This window comes from Mesocricetus auratus, unplaced genomic scaffold (assembly GCF_017639785.1).
Source record: "Mesocricetus auratus isolate SY011 unplaced genomic scaffold, BCM_Maur_2.0 Super-Scaffold_100008, whole genome shotgun sequence".
NCBI lineage: Eukaryota > Metazoa > Chordata > Mammalia > Rodentia > Cricetidae > Mesocricetus > Mesocricetus auratus.
Genome location: NW_024429192.1, coordinates 53209975 through 53230761, shown reverse-complemented (window position 1 = coordinate 53230761; position 20787 = coordinate 53209975). Strand labels below are relative to the sequence as shown.

Below are 20787 nucleotides of genomic sequence, written 5' to 3'. Positions count from 1 at the left end.
AAATTTTATCTCACTCTAGATACATTTAAAATATTGTTTGTTTATTGTTAGGGTGTGAATGTGTATGTGTGCGCATTATGCGCTTGTGTATGCGCCGATCAAACGACAACTCTTAGGACTTGACTCTTGGCTTCCACCATGACTGCAGCTCACGGGAGGTTGAGACAGAACAATAAGAAGTTTAAGTTAGTTCCAGCAACACAGTGAGTTTGAGGCCAGCCTGGGCTATGTGACACTGTCTGAAAAAAGAAAAGAAGAAGACAAAGAAATGGGAGAAATAGGAGAACAGAGCAAAGAGGAAAAAAAATGGGAGGGAGGGGAAGAAGGAAGGGGAGAACAAAAGAAATATTTCAAGCAGTGATGGCTGAAACTGGTCAGACACTTTACAGATACTATTAGGGATCCAGGAGACTACTTTACAGATACTATTAGGGATCTAGGAGACTACTTTACAGATGCTATTAGGGATCTAGGAGACTACTTTACAAATACTATTAGAGATCTAGGAGACTTCAGATACTATTAGGGATCTAGGAGACTTCTTTACAGATGCTACTAGGGATCTAAGAAACTACTTTACAGATACCACTAGGGATCTAGGAAACTTAAGGAACAGCAAACAAGATAAACGCCTCAAATAAAGACCAAAGTGCAGACATATACTCCTTAAATTGAAGAAAGCCCCAAACTTGAAAGACACCAGAGGATGTGTGAATGCCACCTTTCCTACAGAGGGACGACAATGAGAATGACAGATTTCCAGCCATCAATAAGATGGTGAAGTGGAGAAAAATGCCCAGGGTGAAGTTCTGTCCAAGGCAGTGAGATTCAGGCTGGAGACATGGCTGCGGAGTTATGACCATGTGCTGTTCTTGGCAGAGGACCAGGGTTTGGTTCCCAGCACCCACATTAGGCGACTCATGACCACCTGTATCTCCAGCTCCAGGGTATCTAACATCCTCTTCTGGCTTCCTTGGCACCTGCATTGACACACACACACACACACACACACACACACACACACACACACACACACTTTCTCTCTTAAAACAATAAGATAAATATTTTTAAAAGTTAAAAGACTTAAAAAAAATCAAACAACAACAAAACCGTTTGTGCTTTGAAGGACACTACAAGTGAGAAGATAACCTACAGAATGGGAGGGTGATTTGAAAGTGATAAAGATCTAGTCTCTAGAATATTTTTAACATTCAGTAATAAAAACACAGCTAGTTTTTTAAATGGGCAAAATATTCAAATAGACATGCATTTCAAAAAACATACAAATTACCAACAGTTACTTTTAAAGATCCTTAGTGTGTCATCAGTTATCAGGGAAATCAAACCAAGACCCCATGGGGACACCATCTCCCTCATATTGAAATGGCTAGAAGAAAACAGACAGTAAGAGACAGGAAGTATGTACAGAAATGAACCCACACACACTACCACTGAGATAAAAATAGTGTAGTCAATTTGACAACAGTCAGGAAGTTCCTCACAAGGTAAAACAAGGGCTGTATGACCTATGATCCTGCTCCTAGAGATACATCCAAACAAACAAAACAACATGTCTATCCAGAGCTAGAACACACAGGCCTACATGACCAATGCTAGACAGCACTGAGATGCCTATCAGATTAAGAGTGGAGAAGCAGAATGTGCCATACCCACACAGTGGAGTATTATGCGGTCATAAACAAGAATGAAGACCTGGAACTGTGCTAGACTATGAGGGGACCTCAAAAACACCATGCTACATGGACAGAGCTAGTCAAGAGATGCTATTTACTGTAGGACTCTGCCAACACAGCATGTTCAGAACAAGCACGTCCGCAAAGAGGAAGTGGAGCAGAGATTGCCAGGGGGTGACAGGAAGGAGCGGAAGTGACTGCTAAGAGGTATGGGGTTTGTTGTGAGGGATGATGGACTGAATAGTGATGACAGACGCAAACTGTGGATGTGCTAGCAGCCATTGAACTGTATACGCTAAAGGCAGGCTTTATTGTAAGTGAATGGTTACCCCCTCCCCCAGCTGAAAGCAAAGGAGAAAGACTGAACGCAAAACCTGGAGCTCACTGCTGACGGGCCATGCTGAAAATGATCAAATTCTTAAGGCAGAAGAAAAATGACAGGGGTCAGAGAGGTACACATCTGTAAAGACAGGGGGCAGAGAAGGAGTAAACAGAGGTGAAATAAAACTTTTGTTTTTTCCTAATTTTTAAGATACTAGTGTCACGGTGGTGTGTGTGTGTGTGTGTGTGTGTGTGTGTGTGTGTGTGTGTGTACACATGCGTGCATGCCCATGCACCTGTAATCCCTGAACTTAGCAAGTAGAGGCAAGAGGATCAGGAGTTCAAGGTCTTCCTCAGCTACACAGTTATTCAAAGCCTACCTGGGGCTGTGTGAGACCCATCTCAAAGAAATCAAAACAGAGTGAAAATATATTGTGTATTTATAGCACAAGGGTCAGTGAGCTGAAGGACAGTAATGCCCCAAGGATGAAGGGGGCCTTGGAAACAATCTGTCCCCACACCGGAGAGGCATAATATAAAATGTATGTTATCTGAACATGGGCGTTTATTAATTGGTAAGTATGGTCACATCCTAGTCTCTCTCCCTCCTCTCCCTGCTCTCTCCTCATTCTCTCTCCCACCCTCTCAGCACTGCTGAGGAATTAAAGCAGGGCCTTGTACATGCTGGACATCATGTGTCCTGACTCACGCCTTCAACCCCAAAGCCTCGCTAACTTCACAGTGTTGGCATGGAAGTGACTCTGGTCTCTAACCACAGCACCCTAAAGGTACAAGCTGGCCAGAAACTGAATTAAAATTCCTACATACTGGGAAATTTTATACCACATTAAATACAGGATCAATGCAACGCTGGATACTTTTGGATATTAGAAAATAAGAATGGCAAACATCACATATCAAAACTAATGAGATGTAGCCAAAATCTGTGTTTTGAAGGGAAATGTTTAGTCTGAAATACTTATATAAAGTTGATGAATGACTGAAATTGATAATATACACATTCAATTCTCCTAGCATAGAAAAATACTCACAGAACAATTCAAAGACAAAGAGATATAATAAATACAAGAGAAGAAAGTAGTGTGAATTCATTGTGTAACCCTCCAGTAAAATGGATTGGTGAAAAAAGAGTTAAGATACAAACAATGCTATAAATGATAAAAAATGAACACGATTATATATGGAACAAAGTATTATAAAAACAGTATGATGGGAGAGCATGTCAAAGACTGAACAGATGGAGTGAGATTCTACACAATTCAGTTTACAAAATGAACACAAGTATGCTATGGAGAATCAGAAGCTCAGGTTAAATTCTTTCCCGTGCAGACACTAGGCTGTGTTCGTATCCTTCCACACTGAAGGGACAGATCTTGTTTAAACTCCTCTCAGAGAAGAAGCAAGAAGGGAGGCTCCCAGGTTGGCTCTGCTCAACTCTGGTATCACACATGGACAAATTAGAAGAAAAATAAAGAGCACCATCTCACCCAGGGACAGAGATTTGAAACATTAAACTAGATCTGATGATGTGTTCAAATGAGCAAGGTCACCCACTGATGCAGGACAGATCAGTATTTGTAAAAAGTCTGGAAACACAGTTGAGCATTGGATAAAGTAATGTAAGCACCCAGTCAAAGGCTTTAGCAAATCAGGAGGAAAAGAGTTTCCATAACCTGATACTAAGTACAGGAAAAACTTCTTACAAAGAATGAGACTGGTGAGCACAGTATTCAAGAAAGGTGAATGCAAACGGGGACACCGTAAGGGAAAAGGATTTATGAGATCACTATCAAGGTCCTAAGCTTTTTCAAAGTGCATGTGTGTATATTCACATTTGTATGTGTTCGTATATGTGCATGCCCATGTGTGTGGAAACCAGAAGTCAGACTCGGGTGTTGTTCTTCCAGATCCAACCCTGGGTTTTCTCATGATCTCTCAGAAGGACTTGGGGCTTGCTGATTACACCAGCCTCCCTGGTCAATGAGCCCCAGGGATGCTGCATCTGTTTTCTCTGTTCTGGGATTACAATTGCATTACCACACCCAGCTTTCTTACCTGGGTGCTGGGGGTTGAATTTAGGTCCTCATGCTTGCCCAGCAAGTTCTTTACAGACTGAGCCATCCCCCCAGTCCTCAAAGTCCTATTTTTTTCATGTTGAGTTTGAGTTCCCATAGATTCTTATATGTTACAGGAATCAGTGCACAAGCAAATATCTGTGGACAGGAGGATGTCATAAACCAGGGATTCCAAAGTGTGGCTCCTAGGCCCACAGCAACAGCATCACCTGGAGACATGTGAAGCTCGCCCATCTCCACAGCCTCACCCAGATCTGCTGAGCAGAAACCTGGGGGTGGAGCCTAGCACAGCATTTTAACAAGCCCTCCGTGGGACTCTGCTGCGAGACATCTGATGGCCATCAAATTCTCCTTCTTAGCTGACTTTCAAACTAGATGAAAAGAAATCAGTCAAATATCTTCCTCATGGTGCCCTCACAGCAAACATAAAAGGAAGAAAACAGAACCAGTTACAACTCTTAACAAAGTAATTCCTAATACTAGAATTTGCTAATCTTCATAGTTTCAGATTTTACCCTATACAGAGCCCGAGTGGAAGTACTTTCAGAAAAATAACTTCTGTATAGGGGAAGGGAACCCCTAGAAAGTCCTGTCATAGTTTGAAATGAAGGTGGACTTGCTCATTAGACCAGGACCCCACATGGGACTGGTGAGAGAGGAAGTTAGAGAGGAAAGAGAATGTAGGTTGTATTTCAGGTGTACAGTCACTGCTGCCCATGACGAATGCAATTCAGGGTGCAGTATTCTTCTGTAGAAGTCAGAGTGGAAGCGTCTAGTCTTCAGAGCCCGACTGTACCTTGTGAACCTCTGCCAACTCATAATCCATCCTTGCTGTCCTCTTCAGAAAACCGGCCTTGGTGGTAATGATTTTGGGCTTTGGAGGTTTGATCCTTGGTTGTGTCACAAAATCAGGAAGACATGATTCAAGTTCCACTAACCCTGTGGGAGGAAGTGTGTGGCTCTTAAGAGTCCAGTGCTTACATTTAACGTGCTGAGAGTGCACTGTTAGGTCTTTCAGCTTTGGAAGGTGCCTTCTCTTAAAAGGATAAACTGTTTCTAAAATGTAAAGTATGTGAAGCTAGCATCTGCTCCGTGACCTGTGTGGCACAGTGAGAAACTATTCTAAAATAAAGGTGTTTCCTACAGAAAGGATAGCCAGCAGCCAGCAGCAAGCCCACACAGCTTTATGACAGAGGGTGCCCCCATTCTAAAGTGAGTGTTCACCAACTCATGGTATTTTGCTCTGGAGACAGCAGCCAGGGCTCTAGGTTCAGGAGTCTGATCACTAACTCATCATCTTGGCCAGAGGATGTGTCAGCTTGTGAGCTGAGCTTCTAAGGATTTAAATAGTCTCTTTTGCCTCATGAGAGGCACAGAACACTTCATGAATTGACTACCTGGTGACTCTGCTCTGCCTTCTAGATTTCTGGTGCATTTGATTTCATTATAAGTATTTTGTTTGTTTCATAAGCCTGGCATAAAGAGGTTTTCTTTTTAATGAAAATTTACTTTAAAACTTGGTTTCTGGCATTTGTTCTTAAGTAGAAATCTTAAAAGAAAATTGCCCAGGCTAGCCCCAAACTCCAGGACTCTGGTGATCTGATTGTCTCCAGCTCTGAGGGTTGGAACCAGACAGTTGCTACTACACCTAGCTACCAAGTTTAGTAGCTAACTGAATTAGTCTTTGTTAAATTATTCTATGGGTTTTTCTTCTCTTTGATTCTGAGTTTGTATTACTTTAAACGAAGCTGTATGGGCCAGCCTATGGACTCTGCTTGTTGGTGCTTTTCAACTATCCTATTGTTTACCTTCATAGGTGTTGAGATAGTGGTTTCTGACCACAAAGTCCTCTGAGTTGTTGTCTGGGAAACGGCCAAGGCGGGACAAAGGTCCATAGACCTGAGATGCAAAATCGGAGTACTCCTTGATGATGTCTCTCCTCTGCAGCTTCCCTTCTATGTTCTTCCCTTTTCTTACGAGTTTTCTGATGTCTGAAAGAAAAGGCACTGTCATGATTCTCTCCCGGATACATCTCTAAGTTATAAATGCAGAATAGCAAAGCAACTCTAGTTTGGTTTGCCAGGAAGATACAGAGCTGAGTGAATTCTACGATGGCCCACAACAACCAGAATGAGGTGCTAGAAACAGGTCTGCCACCTGTGTGGCTCTGAGTACCATGACAGGCAGGAGTACCATGGATCAGCTAGTGTCCTCAGTGTGGAGTCACTCAGGCGCACATGCGCCAGCCTGCACATACATCTCTTTGATAACCTCAAGCTCTGGGCTAAGAAGAAGTTAATAGAGTTTGAAGTAGCTGGAAGCAACTCATGCTGGCCAACACCAGGATTTCAGAAGATGTCCTGGCTCATAGCTTCGGCCTGGCTTGCTGGGTAGAGGGAGAAGGTGCTTTTGTGCACATCCAAACACTCATCTGGGCAGTCATGCATTCACTTCCATTCACTTCTCTCCATAGAGCCATCCCCTTTCACAGCTCTCCCTGGGCTACTGGGAACAGGTGAATAGGTGTGAAACCCTGTCACAAAAGAGTGAGGGGTCACGCTGCAGGAGGCCCAGAGCCACTGCTGCCTTGCACCCTTGTTCATGGTTCATCTGCTGGGCTTTTTTTTTTTTTTTTTTTTGGTTTTTCGAGACAGGGTTTCTCTGTATTGCTTTGGAGGCTGTCCTGGAACTCACTCTGTAGACCAGACTGGCCTCGAACTCACAGAGATCCGCCTGCCTCTGCCTCCCGAGTGCTGGGATTAAAGGCGTGAGCCACCAACGCCCGGCTCATCTGCCAGGCTTTTTATGTGACTTGCTGCGTTGGAATTTAGTAAAATAAATTGCATTTGACGATCTATAGAAGTTAGTCAAATCATCACTAGCTATGCCATGTACTGAAAAGAAAAATGTCAACAACTTCTAAATACACAGCCAACAGCTAGACCAAGGTTAGATCAAGAAAATAAAAACAAACGCTGAGTTCACTAGAAGGAAATTTAAGTAAGAATTTAATTTCAGAAAAAAAACCACTTCATCTATTTTTTTAAAAATGTGATTGAGTTGCTATATAAACTGCTAATTTGGGTCCACTGGTAATAAAATTATTCAATTTTTTTTCATGAATTTGGGGCAATTGGAAAGCTTTCAGGACTGTTTCTAAATTTACTTTTTAAATTGGCTCTTTGAGAATTTTGTATAGTGTGGTTTGATTATATTCACCTGCTCCTCAGTTCTCCCAGATTCACTCCCATTTTCCTATACACCCAATTTAGTGTTCTATTTTTGTTTGTTTGTTTATTTCATCTATCAAGTCTAAACTGTGCTGTTCATGAATTCTTGGGTTTATAGCTTTCCAGTGGGGTGTGGCAACTAACCAGGGTCAACACTTTTCTTTTGTCTCTTTTTATTTAAATTAGAAACAAGCTTGTTTCACATGTCAATCCCAGCTTCCTCTCCCTCCCCTCCCCCTCTTCCACCCCTCACCAGGCCCCCCAACCCCTCACTCAATCCCCACTCCACTCCCCAGGGAGGGTGAGGCCCTCCATGGGGGATCTCCAAAGTCTGTTATATCATCCAGGGCAGGGCCTAGCCTCCCTTCCCCAATGTGTCCAGGCTGAGAAAGCATCCCTCCATGTGGAATGGGCTCCCAAAGTCCATTTGTATGCTAGGGATAAATACTGATCTACTACCCAAGGCCCCATAGATTGCTGAGGCCGCCTCACTGACACCCAGATTTAGGGGGTCTGGATGAGTCCCATGCTGGCCTCTCAGCCATCAGTCTGGGGTCCATGAGCTCCCCCCTTGTTCAGGTCAGCTGTTTCTGTGGGTTTCACCAGCCTGTTCTTGACCCCTTTGCTCATTACTCCTCCCTCTCTGCAACTGGATTCCAGGAGTTCATCTCAGTGTTTAGCTGTGGGTTTCTGCCTCTGCTTCCATCAGCCACTGGATGAAGGCTCTAAGATAGTTGTCAACCTCAATATTGGGAAGGGTATTTAAAGTAGCTTAGATTGCCAGTTGGTGTCATCCTTGTAGATCTCTGGAAATCTCACTAGTGCCAGATCTCTCCTCAAACCTATAATGACTCTCACCCTGCTCTCTATTCTTCTCCTGGCTAAACCTTCTTAAAAGGTAATGCAATGTTTAAAAAACTGATTACCTTCTATTGTGTGTGTGAATGTATGTGTGTTGGAGACTGCCAAGTGCCATGGTGTGCACAGGTGTGAAGACTGAGAACAGTTTTTTGAGGAGTCAGTTCTCTTCCACTGTGTAGGTCCTAAGGATCAAACACGTTTACTCACAATCTCAATGGCCTCAATAATCCAATTTTATAGCCAATTGTAAAAGTTTTCTCAGTAGGAAAAAACTACAAAATTAAATGCTAATGATTCAAATTTCTACTGAAAATTTTAACTTAGTATTTTTAATTTAGTTCTTCTTTATGTGTGTTGTATGTTCATGTGGTGAATGCACACACGTGTGGGAGGGTGCACACCTGTGCTAGCAGATGCAGGGACCAGAAGAGGAGGCCAGAAAAGGACATGGTGTGCTCTGTTCTAGCCCTTGAAACAGGGTCTCTGAACTTGGAGTTCGCTATTTCAGATACACTGGTTCATCAAGCCTAAATCTTCCTCTCCTGCCTCCTTTGTATTGAGTGACAGGCACACATGGCCACACCTGAGTTTTCACAGGGGCTCTGGGGATCTGAACTCATGTCTTTGTGCTTACACAGCAAGTGTGATCAGTCACTAAGCCAGCTCCTCAGCCTCTGATGTAGTTATTGTTACTCCTGCCCTGAATAAATAGTAAAGTGATTATTTCTTGTGTTTATACATAAAATGAAAATGTATAGGATGTATAAGCATAAATATATCTGTGACATTAAAAACTTCTTGGAGAGAAGCAATTAGGAAAAAGGAAGACTAAAATATCTTAGGGGGCAAAAATTTTTTTAAAAAAGTCAATCAATAGACTTCCTAATCAGAGCCTTGGGCTATGAACGTGGAGAACCTAATACCAGCACGGGCATATGCACATGTGTCAATAACAGAACTATCTGTCAGAACACAGCCACTTGACTTTCTTACTAATTTTTCTCCAATGTCCACCTTTCAAAAGTAACTCATCTCTCTCTCTTGCCGATGTGATTCACTAGGACCAAATCAGAGTTCCATCATAGCTCAGTAAGGCTTGATCAAAAACCCAAAGCTGCGTGCCCTCCCTGACCAGCGCATGCCGCATTACTTGACACGTGTGTGTGCTGGATCTGCGCCATTTTTGCCTCCTTGGCCTCCTGCAGTCTACACCACTGGGCGTTTAGGTGCCTCATGTCCATCTCGTTCTGGTTCTCCTCGCGCCTCTTCAGCAGCTGTTTCAGAACCTCCAGTCGCAGGTCCTGCAGTCTTGGGGTGGGTTACAGAGAATTACCATCTCAAACCGGAAGTTCTGGTTGAGAGCCACAACAGGCCCTTCCGGTGAGCATCATAGTCAAGTGCTTTACAAAGACCACTGTAGCAAAAATGGGACAAGCGAGTTGAAATCCAGGGGAGGACACTCGGGCAGCAGATCTCTATATAGTGGGAGCGTGGGGAAGCAGGCGTGTGCATGCACACAGTCCGGAAGGCGAAGAGCAGACAGCAGAGCAGGCAGATGGGGTAAGAGACTGACTGGCTCTGCAAGCAGCTGAACCGAGAGAACAAGAGATTCGTGGGCAGTTCTAGGCTAACTGAAGAGTTAAGAAGAACGTGAAGAAAGCTGGGTAGTAAGTGATCTTAACACAGGGCTGGTTCCCACACATAGCTGGAACTCAGTCGTTAACCTTCACTTTCCTACAGACACCTGTGCTCCCTGCACGTGTCCTTCCTTAGACATCCTATCCCAAAGTGAAGTCTATGCCCCCAGCTGCTTCTGCTTGGAACCAGTGTTTCCACCTACTTAGACTCTCCTGCCCGTCTCAAAACTAAACAAGCACAAACCCTGCTCATTCTGGTCTCTCCCTGCCTCCCCTCTGCAGCCCTTTCCTCTTCTAGAAGCTTCTTGTTCCTCTCCACAGCTCTCTCCTATCCTGCCCTCGAAGCTCATGGTCTCCCTCCTTCCAGTCTCTGTTCCACAAAAGCCATCAGATTTCTCTCTGTCACAACCCAGCTCTGTGCGCGTCCCACTCCCACGTGGAAATCCATTCACTAATGTTTACGAGGTGCCCGCTGTTTGCCAGGCAGGACAATGACAGACAAGCCACACCGCTGGCAGATGGGCTTTCAAGTCAACCATACAACACAGATCAGCTTCAGACTAGGAGAAAGACAGGAGCTCTGAGGCACAAGCAGGGGAGAGAAGGGGGAGGAAGACATTGAGAAAGGGGAGGTCCAGCCTCAGCCAGGGAGTGGAAATGGTTCAAAAGGCCTTGGGGGGTGCACACCAGCACATGGAAGACTGAGACAAGTGAACACAAGTTCAAAGTCAGCCTGGACTACATAGGGAAATTCTGTCTCAGAAAGGATCAAGGGGAAGTTGGGGTGAGAGTAGGGGACCAGAGAGAGGATAGGTGTGTCTCAGACCTTCTTTAAGTGCCAACAGTGGGGGAGGGTGGAGCCAGGCAATAACTGTTTCTGGAGAGGCAGATGCTTTTAACACTAAGGTCACACAGCAACAGTCCCCAGGGTGAAAGATATGGTTACATGCTACACAGTGTAATGGGTCTTACATACTACGATGATCCCATAACATTGTGTAGGAGGCTGAACAATTCATGTCATCTACTGATGGCATAGCTACTGAACCACCACAACGCAAAGCATTATTCCCATTTGGGGTGATGTTGTAAACAGACTTACTGGGCAGCCAGCCAGGTAAAAATACAGCAAATACGATAATGTATAACACTTGATAATGGTAACAACCCACTGTGTAGGCTGACAGATTTACTTGTCTTGTTTACTGTTGTTTTATTTATTTCTTTAGAGACAGGGCCTCATGGAGACCAGGATGACCTCAAACTCAATATACCATCATAGGTGGTCTTGAACTCCTGATCCTCCTGCCTCAGCCTGCTGAGTGCTGACATTACAGGCCTAAATCTCCAGGCCAGGCCAAAGTTTATTGTAAGAATTTACTGCCATGTTATGCTGGTGGCAGCCTCGTACACCACATATTTACCACATATTCAGTCACATCGAAGGGCCCCACTGAGTGACCTCTAACTGTCCAGGTTGAGTAGTACACTCTGAGATTTACCCAGCAATGGATGGGCTCACTTAACAACACATTTTTCAGAACACATCCCACTGCTAAGCAGGCAGTGACTATACTAGGTGGTTCCAGGGTCACTTCTCCATTCTGCTCTTACTTCACTGTCTTCCATTGCAAAATGGAGGTATACTATCTCCCTCAAGAGGTTGTTGTGAGCATTAAGTGAGAAAATGCATGCAAACTTCTCCAACTTAACTGTGAAACAGAACTGTCTGGAAGGTTTGCTCTGACCCAGACTGATGATTCTAACCTTCTGATTCGGTAGGCTTTGGATGAGCCCAAGACTATGGGTTTCTAGAAAGTTCTCAGAACACTGTGTGTGTAGAGTGAGTATTCTGAGCGATGTGCTCTTTACCTCTCTGTTGCGGAACATCATACACACTGTAAAGATGTGTCTCTGCCTAAAGTGGCTTCTGACTGATTTATTAAAGAGCTGAATGGCCAATAGCTAGGGGAGAGCATAGGCGGGATTTCCCTGGAAGAGGAGGAGGAATCTAGGTATGTGGATTTTACCAGAGACTCAGAAGAAGTTGGACATACAGTACAGAACAGCGGTAACTGAGCCACAGGGCAGAATGTAGATTAAAGTGACAGGTTAATTTAAGTTATAAGAGCTAGTTGGAAAAAAAAAAGCCTAAGCTATGGCCAAGTTTTCATAATAATATTAAGTCTCTGAGTCATTATTGGGGAGCTGGTGGTCCCACAAAAGCTAGTCTGACAAGGAAGTTGGTTACACCGTTCCCCTTCATCATCACGGTCACTAATGGCCTCTTGCTCTCCCTGCAGCATGAAGCCTCCTCGCCCAAGTCTCCATCTCAAAGATGGAGACTCACACACAGCCCAGCACATTGCTTGGCGCCTGCCTCAGGGACGGGAACAGGCTGGTACCTTACCCTCTGGTCCGTCTTCACTCTCAGCACCAACAGGCCACAAGCAGCTCCACTGAGGCACGGAAACCAAGCATTCACCGGCTTCACCATCTCATAGCGCAGAGTCCCACACAGGGACTTGAAGCCCCTTGATTGAAACTGGCCTCGGTTTTCAATCACCTTCTGAGGTGATCACTCTGGCCAGAAACATTCTAAATACCTTAATGCCTTCTTACAAGACACATTCCTCTCCAAAGAACAGCAAACAGTTTAAATGGCTACAGACCACTGAGTACATTGAGCGTGCCCACCACACACATGGTTTTCCAATGAATTGCCAGCTTTTACCAAAACTTCACATAGTCAGGATTCGGGCTTAATCAAAAAAGAATTGAAAAAATTAAGTTCAGCAATAGACTGAGTCCTCTCTTGGTCCTCCCCTTGTATATTCGGGGTTTTAATAGCACAGAGGAGCAATACAGGCCTCAGCACAACCTGGAACAAAGGCCAGTCTCAGCAAGCACCTTCCCTGCAAGCTTGGTAAGGAGTCTTTCTCCTTAATAATTCCTCATCATTTCAACAACAACCTCATTAACAAAAACACACCAGGAGAATGTGCTCAAAGGACATTATGCACCTGTTGAAAATGCCCTTATGTGATACAATACAATAACAATCACTATCATCGTCATCACCACCATCGGCTAAAATGATTGAAAACTGAAGAAGTTCCTAGACATAGTGTCAGTTATGCACGTTGCTATGCAAGCTCATCTCTTCATGGACAAAGTCTCTACAATCTGCCATTCCAGTGGGAAGTGCTGCATCAGTCCAGCTAGAACCCAGGTGTCCTATGAGCCGTGGAGGGTGGGAATGAGAGGGCTGTCTAGGAGGCCGTTGTCTGAGACACAGAGGGGCCTGCTGCCTAGGCGTGGTGGTTCTGGGAATGAGCCAAGGCGGATCTCTGAGATGCTTTGCAGAAATCACTGGGGCTCCACAACAGTCAGAAACAGTCCTGGAGCCATTGTTCAGTTCCTGGGTTTCATGCTGAATTTCACAGACCGAGGGCAGGACAAAAATTACACAGAGCCCTAGTACCACACTGGGAGTGTGTGGCTGCTCCTGAAAGAGCTAGAAGCCCAATTTCTTATCTGCACAGAGTGATGATTGTTTTTAAACACAGATATTTGGGGGAAATGCTTCCAGGTTAAAAAAATAATAATAAAGTGGCCACCCAGCACTCAGGAGGCAGAGACGGGTGGATCTCTAGGTTCCAGGTCAGCCTGGTCTACAGAGTGAGTTCTAGGACAGCCAGGGCTACTCAGAGAAACCTTGTCTCAAAAAAAACATAATAATAATAATAATAGTAGTAATAATGATAATAAACGTTGCGCTCACCAACCCATGAACAGCTGTCCGGGAGCCAGAGAACCTACTTTTCAATCTCTCCCTCTCGGAAGGCCCACTCCTTCCGCTCCATGGCATTCATCATCTTCCTCCTCTTCTCAAACTGGAAGCTGTCGCTCAGTGGGGGCAGAGTGGCTTCCCAAGCACGCTTCTCCCGGGCCCGTTCTATCATCTCCACCTCGGCTTGTCCTGCTGGGAGACCTCGGCCTGCAGGGGATGTCACAGCTCAGAGACACAGGGCAGACCCACAAGCCACCTCCTGCCCTGCTCTAAATGCAAGGGTTAGGCTACAGCATGATGCCGCTGGGAAAAGCTCCCTGGATGCCCCAAAACTTGTGTTGCCTGTACCCTCCTGCCCCCTCTTACTCAAGTAGAAGCTGTTCTGGTTGCATACATGTTCAAGGAAAGCACTGGGGAAATGATCAATGACCACCAAACAATTGATCATACCTTCAAACGTCCTGTACAGGACAGGTCCATATTTTAAAAGGCAGAGAAGGAGTTGGAGAGATGGCTCAGATGTTAAGAGCACTGGCTGATCTTCCAAAGGACACAAGTTCAGTTCTCAGCACCCACACAGTGCCTCAAAGCCATGTGTAACTCCAGTTTCAGAGGATCTGGCGTCCTCTTCTGGCCTTGTGGGCACTATATACATGTAGTGCACAGACAAATATATGCAGGCAAATCACCCACAAACACTTAAAAATAAATAAAATTCCCCCCAAAATGTTAAATACAGAAAGGAAAATATATCAGAGACTGGGGATTTGCTGTTAAGAAGAAACATACTTTGAAACAAGAACAGGTGATAAAGAACCATTAGCTGGTAATCCTCCTTGCATTTATAGTAAGTGTATAATCTAGGACTATGCCTCACCTCCACATTTAAGAGTCCAGGTATTTATGGAGTCATGGTTATAGCTCCTGACCATCTCAGAAACACAAGTCAACACCCAGATCATCTTACCCTTCTCTGGCACATTTGGTGGCCAGTGGATCTAAATGCAGTTTTGACTTGGTGTATGTCTTCACAGGACCAAAAACTACTAAAGGAAATAGGTGTCAAGTGAGTTTCCTGTTTAATATGTTAATTTTTCACTTCAAAAAATAATCATACAGAAAAGGCTAAAGAGAAAAATGTTTCTATCACATACGATGAGCTATTTTTTAATTTTCTGTTCTATTGGTTCCAAGTTTTTGGTTTACTCATAAGTGGAAATACTTTTGATTCATCTAATGTATGAAGAAATATGTAAGTTTAAAGAAATGCGTGGGCCGGGCGTTGGTGGCGCACGCCTTTAATCCCAGCACTCGGGAGGCAGAGACAGGCGGATCACTGTGAGTTCGAGACCAGCCTGGTCTACCGAGTGAGTTCCAGGACAGGCTCCAAAACAATGAAACCCTGTCTCGAAAAACCAAAAAAAAAAAAAAAAAAAAAGAAAGAAAGAAAGAAAAAAGAAATGTGTGGGGCCTGGAATGAAGGCTCAGCAGTCAAGAGTGCATGCTGTTCTTGCAGAAGACCAGAGTTTGGGTCCCAGCTCCTGTATCAGGCGGCTCACAACAGGGGTCTCTCTCTCTGGCCTCCCACAGGCACTGTATGCATGCACACACCATCCCCCGTGCCCCCCCATGATTGTGTGATTATAAGTTTTTAATCTAAGTATGTTCTTAAAAGGAAAACATATCAGCTTAAAAAGAAACAAATAATTCCATGTTTGATACATATGAAAATATATATGGTAGTTGTGTAAAGTTTTGTTTAGCAATTTAAAACCAAAAAGTATGAAAATACCATATTCATACTAAAGACAGCTCTATTATAGATCAAATAACTTTACCTTTTCTAGTGAAATTAAAAAATTAAAAATAAAGTCAAAGATTCTTTTAATCACCATATGAAGTTCGGTTCTCCTCTTCCCTCTCCCAAGATAAGCACAGAAGTAGTTTAGGGAATTCTTTACAGACTTAGCATTCTGTGAGTCTGTGGAGTTCATGTGTCTAAGACAGCATTCTGTGAGTCTGTGGAGCTCACGTGTCTAAGACAGCATTCTGTGAGTCTGTGGAGTTCACGTGTCTAAGACTTATTTAAGTTACAGGGTTTTTTTGTTTTGTTTCCAGACAGGTTTTCACTGTTGTAGCCCTGGCTGTCCTGGAACTCACTCTGTAGATCAGGCTGGCCTTGAACTCAGAGATCCACCTACCTCTGCCTCCCAGAGTGCTGGGATTAAAGGTGTGTGCTACCACCGCCTGGCGATAAATTACACTTTTAATCACTTACAATATAGCAATAACTGTTCAAATTCATTTGCTCTTCAATAAATCTCTATCCTAGAAGTATAATGATCCCTACTTTACAAATAAAGAAACTGAGGGACAAAAAGGTGAAGTAGGTTCCCTGAAGTGGATGAGGGTCTGTGTTCTTACTCCCCTAACAAGGCAGGAAGCAGAAACCAGATTTGACTTAAAGATGAAACAAGCAGAACTACATAAAAACAAGTGAACTGGCCGGGCAGTGTTGGCGCGCGCCTTTAATCCCAGCACTTGGGAGGCAGAGGCAGGTGGATCTCTGTGAGTTCGAGGCCAGGCTGGACCGACAGCCTCCAAAACAATATAGAGAAACCCTGTCTTGTAAAAAACAAAAAACAAAACAAAACAAACAAGCAAACAAAAAAACCAAGTGAACTGATTTTAAAAATCATCACATATGAAGCATGATAGATGTGTTAGTCTACGCTTGCTGTTAGCCAAAGACTGAAAAGTCATTTCATGTTTTATTCTGAAACTTGTCTTTATTCAACTCCATGGTGGGGGGGCACTTGGCTGCACTCACAGAGAGTTCTAGGACTTTATTCCGTTTAAACTCACATCTCTGACAGACACCTGGATTGTCCTACCTACACAAGGCCCCAGCAGACACCCCTGCTCCGGTCTCTCTGTGCCCAGTGTGAGCTCACCCCTGCCCTGGTCTCTGTCCAGTGTGAGCTCACCCCTGCTCTGGTCTCTCTCTGTCCAGTGTGAGATCACCCCTGCTCTGGTCTCTCTCTGCCCACTGTGAGCTCACCCCTGCTCTGGTCTCTCTCTGCCCAGTGTGAGCTCACCCCTGCTCTGGTCTCTCTCTGCCCAGTGTGAGCTCACACTCCTGCTCTGGTCTCTCTCTGCCCAGTGTGAGCTTCTTAGGGATTCTTACAAGAAAGGTTCTGGTCTGGAAGTTAGAACACAAAATAGGATTACTTTAATCCTGGAAAGTGCTAAATGTACCCTCCAGGGGTATTCCTTCTGGGTCTACCCTTCCTTACTCCCTCCCACACAGTTTGTAGTCAATCTCAGTTACCCCCCCCCTTGCATGCTTTGCAAACACAGAGTAGCTCACAGATTCTATGGAAGCTTTGCTTTCACTGAAGAGAGTTTGAGAAACGTAACTAACTTACATAGGGACAGTTAGAGTAGGACTAGGAATTTCCATCAGAATTCCTTGAAGGTATGTATAACTCATTAAGGAAGGAACTCATATCCATTTGAGCATGAGTTTCTCACTCATAAGAGTGGCCTGCTTCTGCCTTAATCACACCTCGAAACATTGTAAATTTTCTCTATAAAGTCTTGGCATGTCTAGTCTTTAAGCGGTTAAGCACATTTTGCTGCCACTGTTCCCAATAACTTTTCTAATTACATGCAGCCCTCGCAGTAACGTCACTAGTTTTTGTTGTTGTTTTTGCTAGTTTGTTTGTTTGTTTTGTATGTTGGTTTCATGATCAGCTCTCTTATGGATCGTTGTTTTTAGTTCTGATACTTAGTGTGTTGTTTTGAGACAGGGCCTCATTATGTAACACTGGCTAGCCTGGAACTCACAGAGATCCACTTGGCTCTGCTTTCTGAGTGTAGGGCCTCAATGGCCTTCTATTGTTTTTTTTTTTAATATATCACATTTTATTTTATATGCCTGGCTGTTGTTTTGCCTGTATGTATGATTATACACCACTTGTGTGCCTGACTCCTGCAGAGGCCGGAAGAGGGTGTCTTATCCCCTGAAATTCAAAGTACAGATGATTGTGAGCTGCCATGGAGCTGAACCCAGGTCCTCTGGAAGATCAGCCAGTGTTCTTAACCACTGAGTCATCATCCCAGACCTTTGCCAAGGTCTTAGATGAAAATTGTCAGCAAATAAAAAGTTTTGCCCTTATACCATGTCTTCTTCTCCCTTATTGAGTTCTCACTCCAACTTACCTCTCTGTTGCATCTGGGATCCCAGCTTCATTTCTTAATAAATCTCTATCTTCTTTTGAGAAATGTCTTTTCGGGTTCATTGCCCATTTTTAAATAAGGTTATGTTTTCTGGATGTTGAATAGTTTTCAGTCCTTGTAGGGTCTGAAGATCGAGACTAGTCCCTCCCTAATATTTTACATGCAAATATTTTCTCCCAGTGTGTGAGTTATCCCTTCACTGTATAAACCACTGTATAAGCTGCCTGAATACACGTCATTCCCAGGAACTCAGCAGCATGTACTAGTCTCAGCAATATTTAGTGACAATTACCAACTCACCCCACGTCAGGTTAGCCAGGGTCAAGAGCTCAGGAATAGTGTCTTGACACACGACATACTCTGGAGAGTACGGATCTGTTTGCACATCTGCATCCCTGTAATCCGTCTGAGTGCCCACAGTAGACTTTGACGGGATGACCGCATACTTGGAAGTTTCAGGAGGAAAAGCAAATGTTTCTTGCCTAGGAGGGTAAAATTAAAGGCTGGAACTCAATGCAAACATTTCAAATACTGTAGAACCAGGTAAAAACAAATCTTTGGGTTTCATTAAGCCCATCCCCCCTTTAAATGCTCTCAGGCACAGAGTCCAGTATGACTAAGTGTGTGACCTTGTGCCCTACAGTCCGTAGAGAATAACCTTGTTGCTCTCACTTGTACTGGGACAGTGAGTTGCCAGAGACAGCTGGATCTCCTCATGAAAGCAGCTGTGTGGTGCACAGCTAGAGATGGCTTTTGGGTTGGGGGTGTTGTGTCTACACTTCTGGACCTATTCAGCACTGTTACATTCCCTGCTTCTCCTCTGCTCTTAGTTATTTGTAGCAATGCAGAGGAGAGGAAGCTCAAAGAAGAAAGCAAGCACTAGAACACACTAGTCCTGGTCCTTGTGGATGATAACTCTTTAATCAAGGCTGGCATAATACAACGAGCATGTGCAACACTTAGCAAATACCTTCCGCAGAAATCAGCTACAGAGAGACTGCAAAAGCATCAACAAAGGATAAGCCGGGGCCAGTGAGATAGCCCAGTGGGTAAAGGCGCTTGCCAACAAGCTTGATGACCTGAGCTTGGTCTCTGGAACTCACATGATGGAAGCACAGAACTGATTTCCACATGTTGTCCATTGTCACACATGTGTTCCCACACCCACATACAAACACACACCCTCAAATAAACAAGCAAAAGGGTTTTTCTTTTGGTAGTAAATGTAGCCAGGTATGATGGCACATACCTGTAATCCAGGACCAGAGACACAGTGAGTTGGAGGCCAAATCTGGCTAAATAGCAAGAAGCTGTCTCATGCACAAGGAGCCGGGCGTTGGTGGCGCACACCTTTAATCCCAGCACTCAGGAGGAAGAGCCAATCGGATCTCTGTGAGTTTGAGACCAGTCTGATCTACAAGAGCTAGTTCCAGGACAGCCTCCAAAGCCACAGAGAAACCCTGTCTCGGAAAAACCCAAAGAAAAAAGATGTACAAGTGAAAGTATTTATATTGGGACCAGGGAGGCGGCTTAGAGAGTAAAAGCATTTGCCGAGCAAGCCTGATGATTTGAGTTTGATGCCTGGAGCCCACTATGGGAACGCCTAATGGAGCTCCACAGAAAAATAAGTAAAGGATGATCACAAATCGGAAAGTAGAACTTTTAATAGATCTATGAAAAGATAGTGCACACAACAGAAAGCAAAGGATGGTAAAGCAGACACTATTTTATGTAACTTCCTCATATATAAAGGTTTAAAGGATGGAGAAGACCCGCTTGACAAATTATAAGGAAACAGACATCCAACAAAATGGTTGGCTTATTTGTTTTAGTGGTTTTATTTTGTTTTGTTTTGTTTTTTGGAGACAAGGTCTCAGATAGCCCAGGTTGGCCTTGAACTTAATGGCATTCTTTCTGCCTCATCCTCCAGAGTGATGATGATTAATTAATATGAGTTTGAGGCTAGCCTTAGTCCTGGGCTGGGGTTCATAGAGATCTTTGGGACAGCCTGGGCTACATTGTCTTAAAACAGTCTCCCTAAAATGTAAAAGCACATACATATATTTAATGAAATTTATTAATCTATTCAAATAATAATCTAATACTAGTTATAGATTCTGTTTCCATCAAAAATTATTCTACTAAAAACTTCTACACCAGCTTTATATCATCCTATATGATAGTTTATACAAAAGCAACCCCAAAATGTCAAGATTCATTGAAAATGAAAAGGCACTCCCACTACTAAAAGCCTTGAATAGTAAGATTACTTTTTAATTTTTTTTCAAAAAATGTTTCAAATGTAGTAGTAAGTATTTGTAATCCTGGCACTCAGAAGACTGAAGCAGGAGATTCATGAGTTCAAGGACACCCAGAGCTATGTGTCAAAACTATCTTAAATATGAGGAAAATGGGGTTAGGGATATAGGTCAGAGTGCTTCCCCAGCATTATCTTAGATCACATGAAAGTTACAACCACCTGAATGATCTGGTTGAATGTGGTCAGGCTGCCTCAGTTCTTCTGAGGGAGGTTTTTGATGCCTAGGCTGTTTTTAGGAAAGTCCAGGAAAGGAGTGAAAAAGAGGACTCCTACTCCTACAGAACACCTATAGTAACTTCGTGTGCAATTTCCTTGCTCATTTACTCCAAACTATGGTCTCCCGCCATTTCAGTTGACTTTAGGGGAAAATAAAATAAGGGCAATTTCTTCCTACCCCATCTCAGCCTTGACCAGGACTCAGACTCCCCCACCCCCATCCCACAAACTCCTCATGGCTCCCCAAGTGGCCCTTGCTGTGTCCTGGCTGGTCCTTGGGGTTAGATGCTCTGATGCTGGAATCTTACAGTAGCCACCGTGGCTGTCTCCTCTGTCCTGAACTCCTCCTGTACCACATTCCTGACACTGCGGCACCC

General features: G+C 43.9%; 1 protein-coding gene across 1 annotated transcript in view; it reads right to left on the bottom strand.

Annotated features, from left to right (window-relative positions):
* Positions 1-20787, bottom strand: part of Cfap91 (cilia and flagella associated protein 91) — a 47362-nt gene that overhangs the window by 18406 nt on the left and 8169 nt on the right. Inside the window, exons 6-10 of the mRNA XM_040750822.1 lie at positions 18175-18356; positions 13662-13839; positions 9353-9510; positions 5920-6102; positions 4908-5050 (exon numbers count right to left, since the gene is read on the bottom strand). Of these exons, the coding sequence (XP_040606756.1) occupies positions 4908-5050; positions 5920-6102; positions 9353-9510; positions 13662-13839; positions 18175-18356 (844 nt within the window). The remainder of the gene's footprint in view (positions 1-4907; positions 5051-5919; positions 6103-9352; positions 9511-13661; positions 13840-18174; positions 18357-20787) is intronic.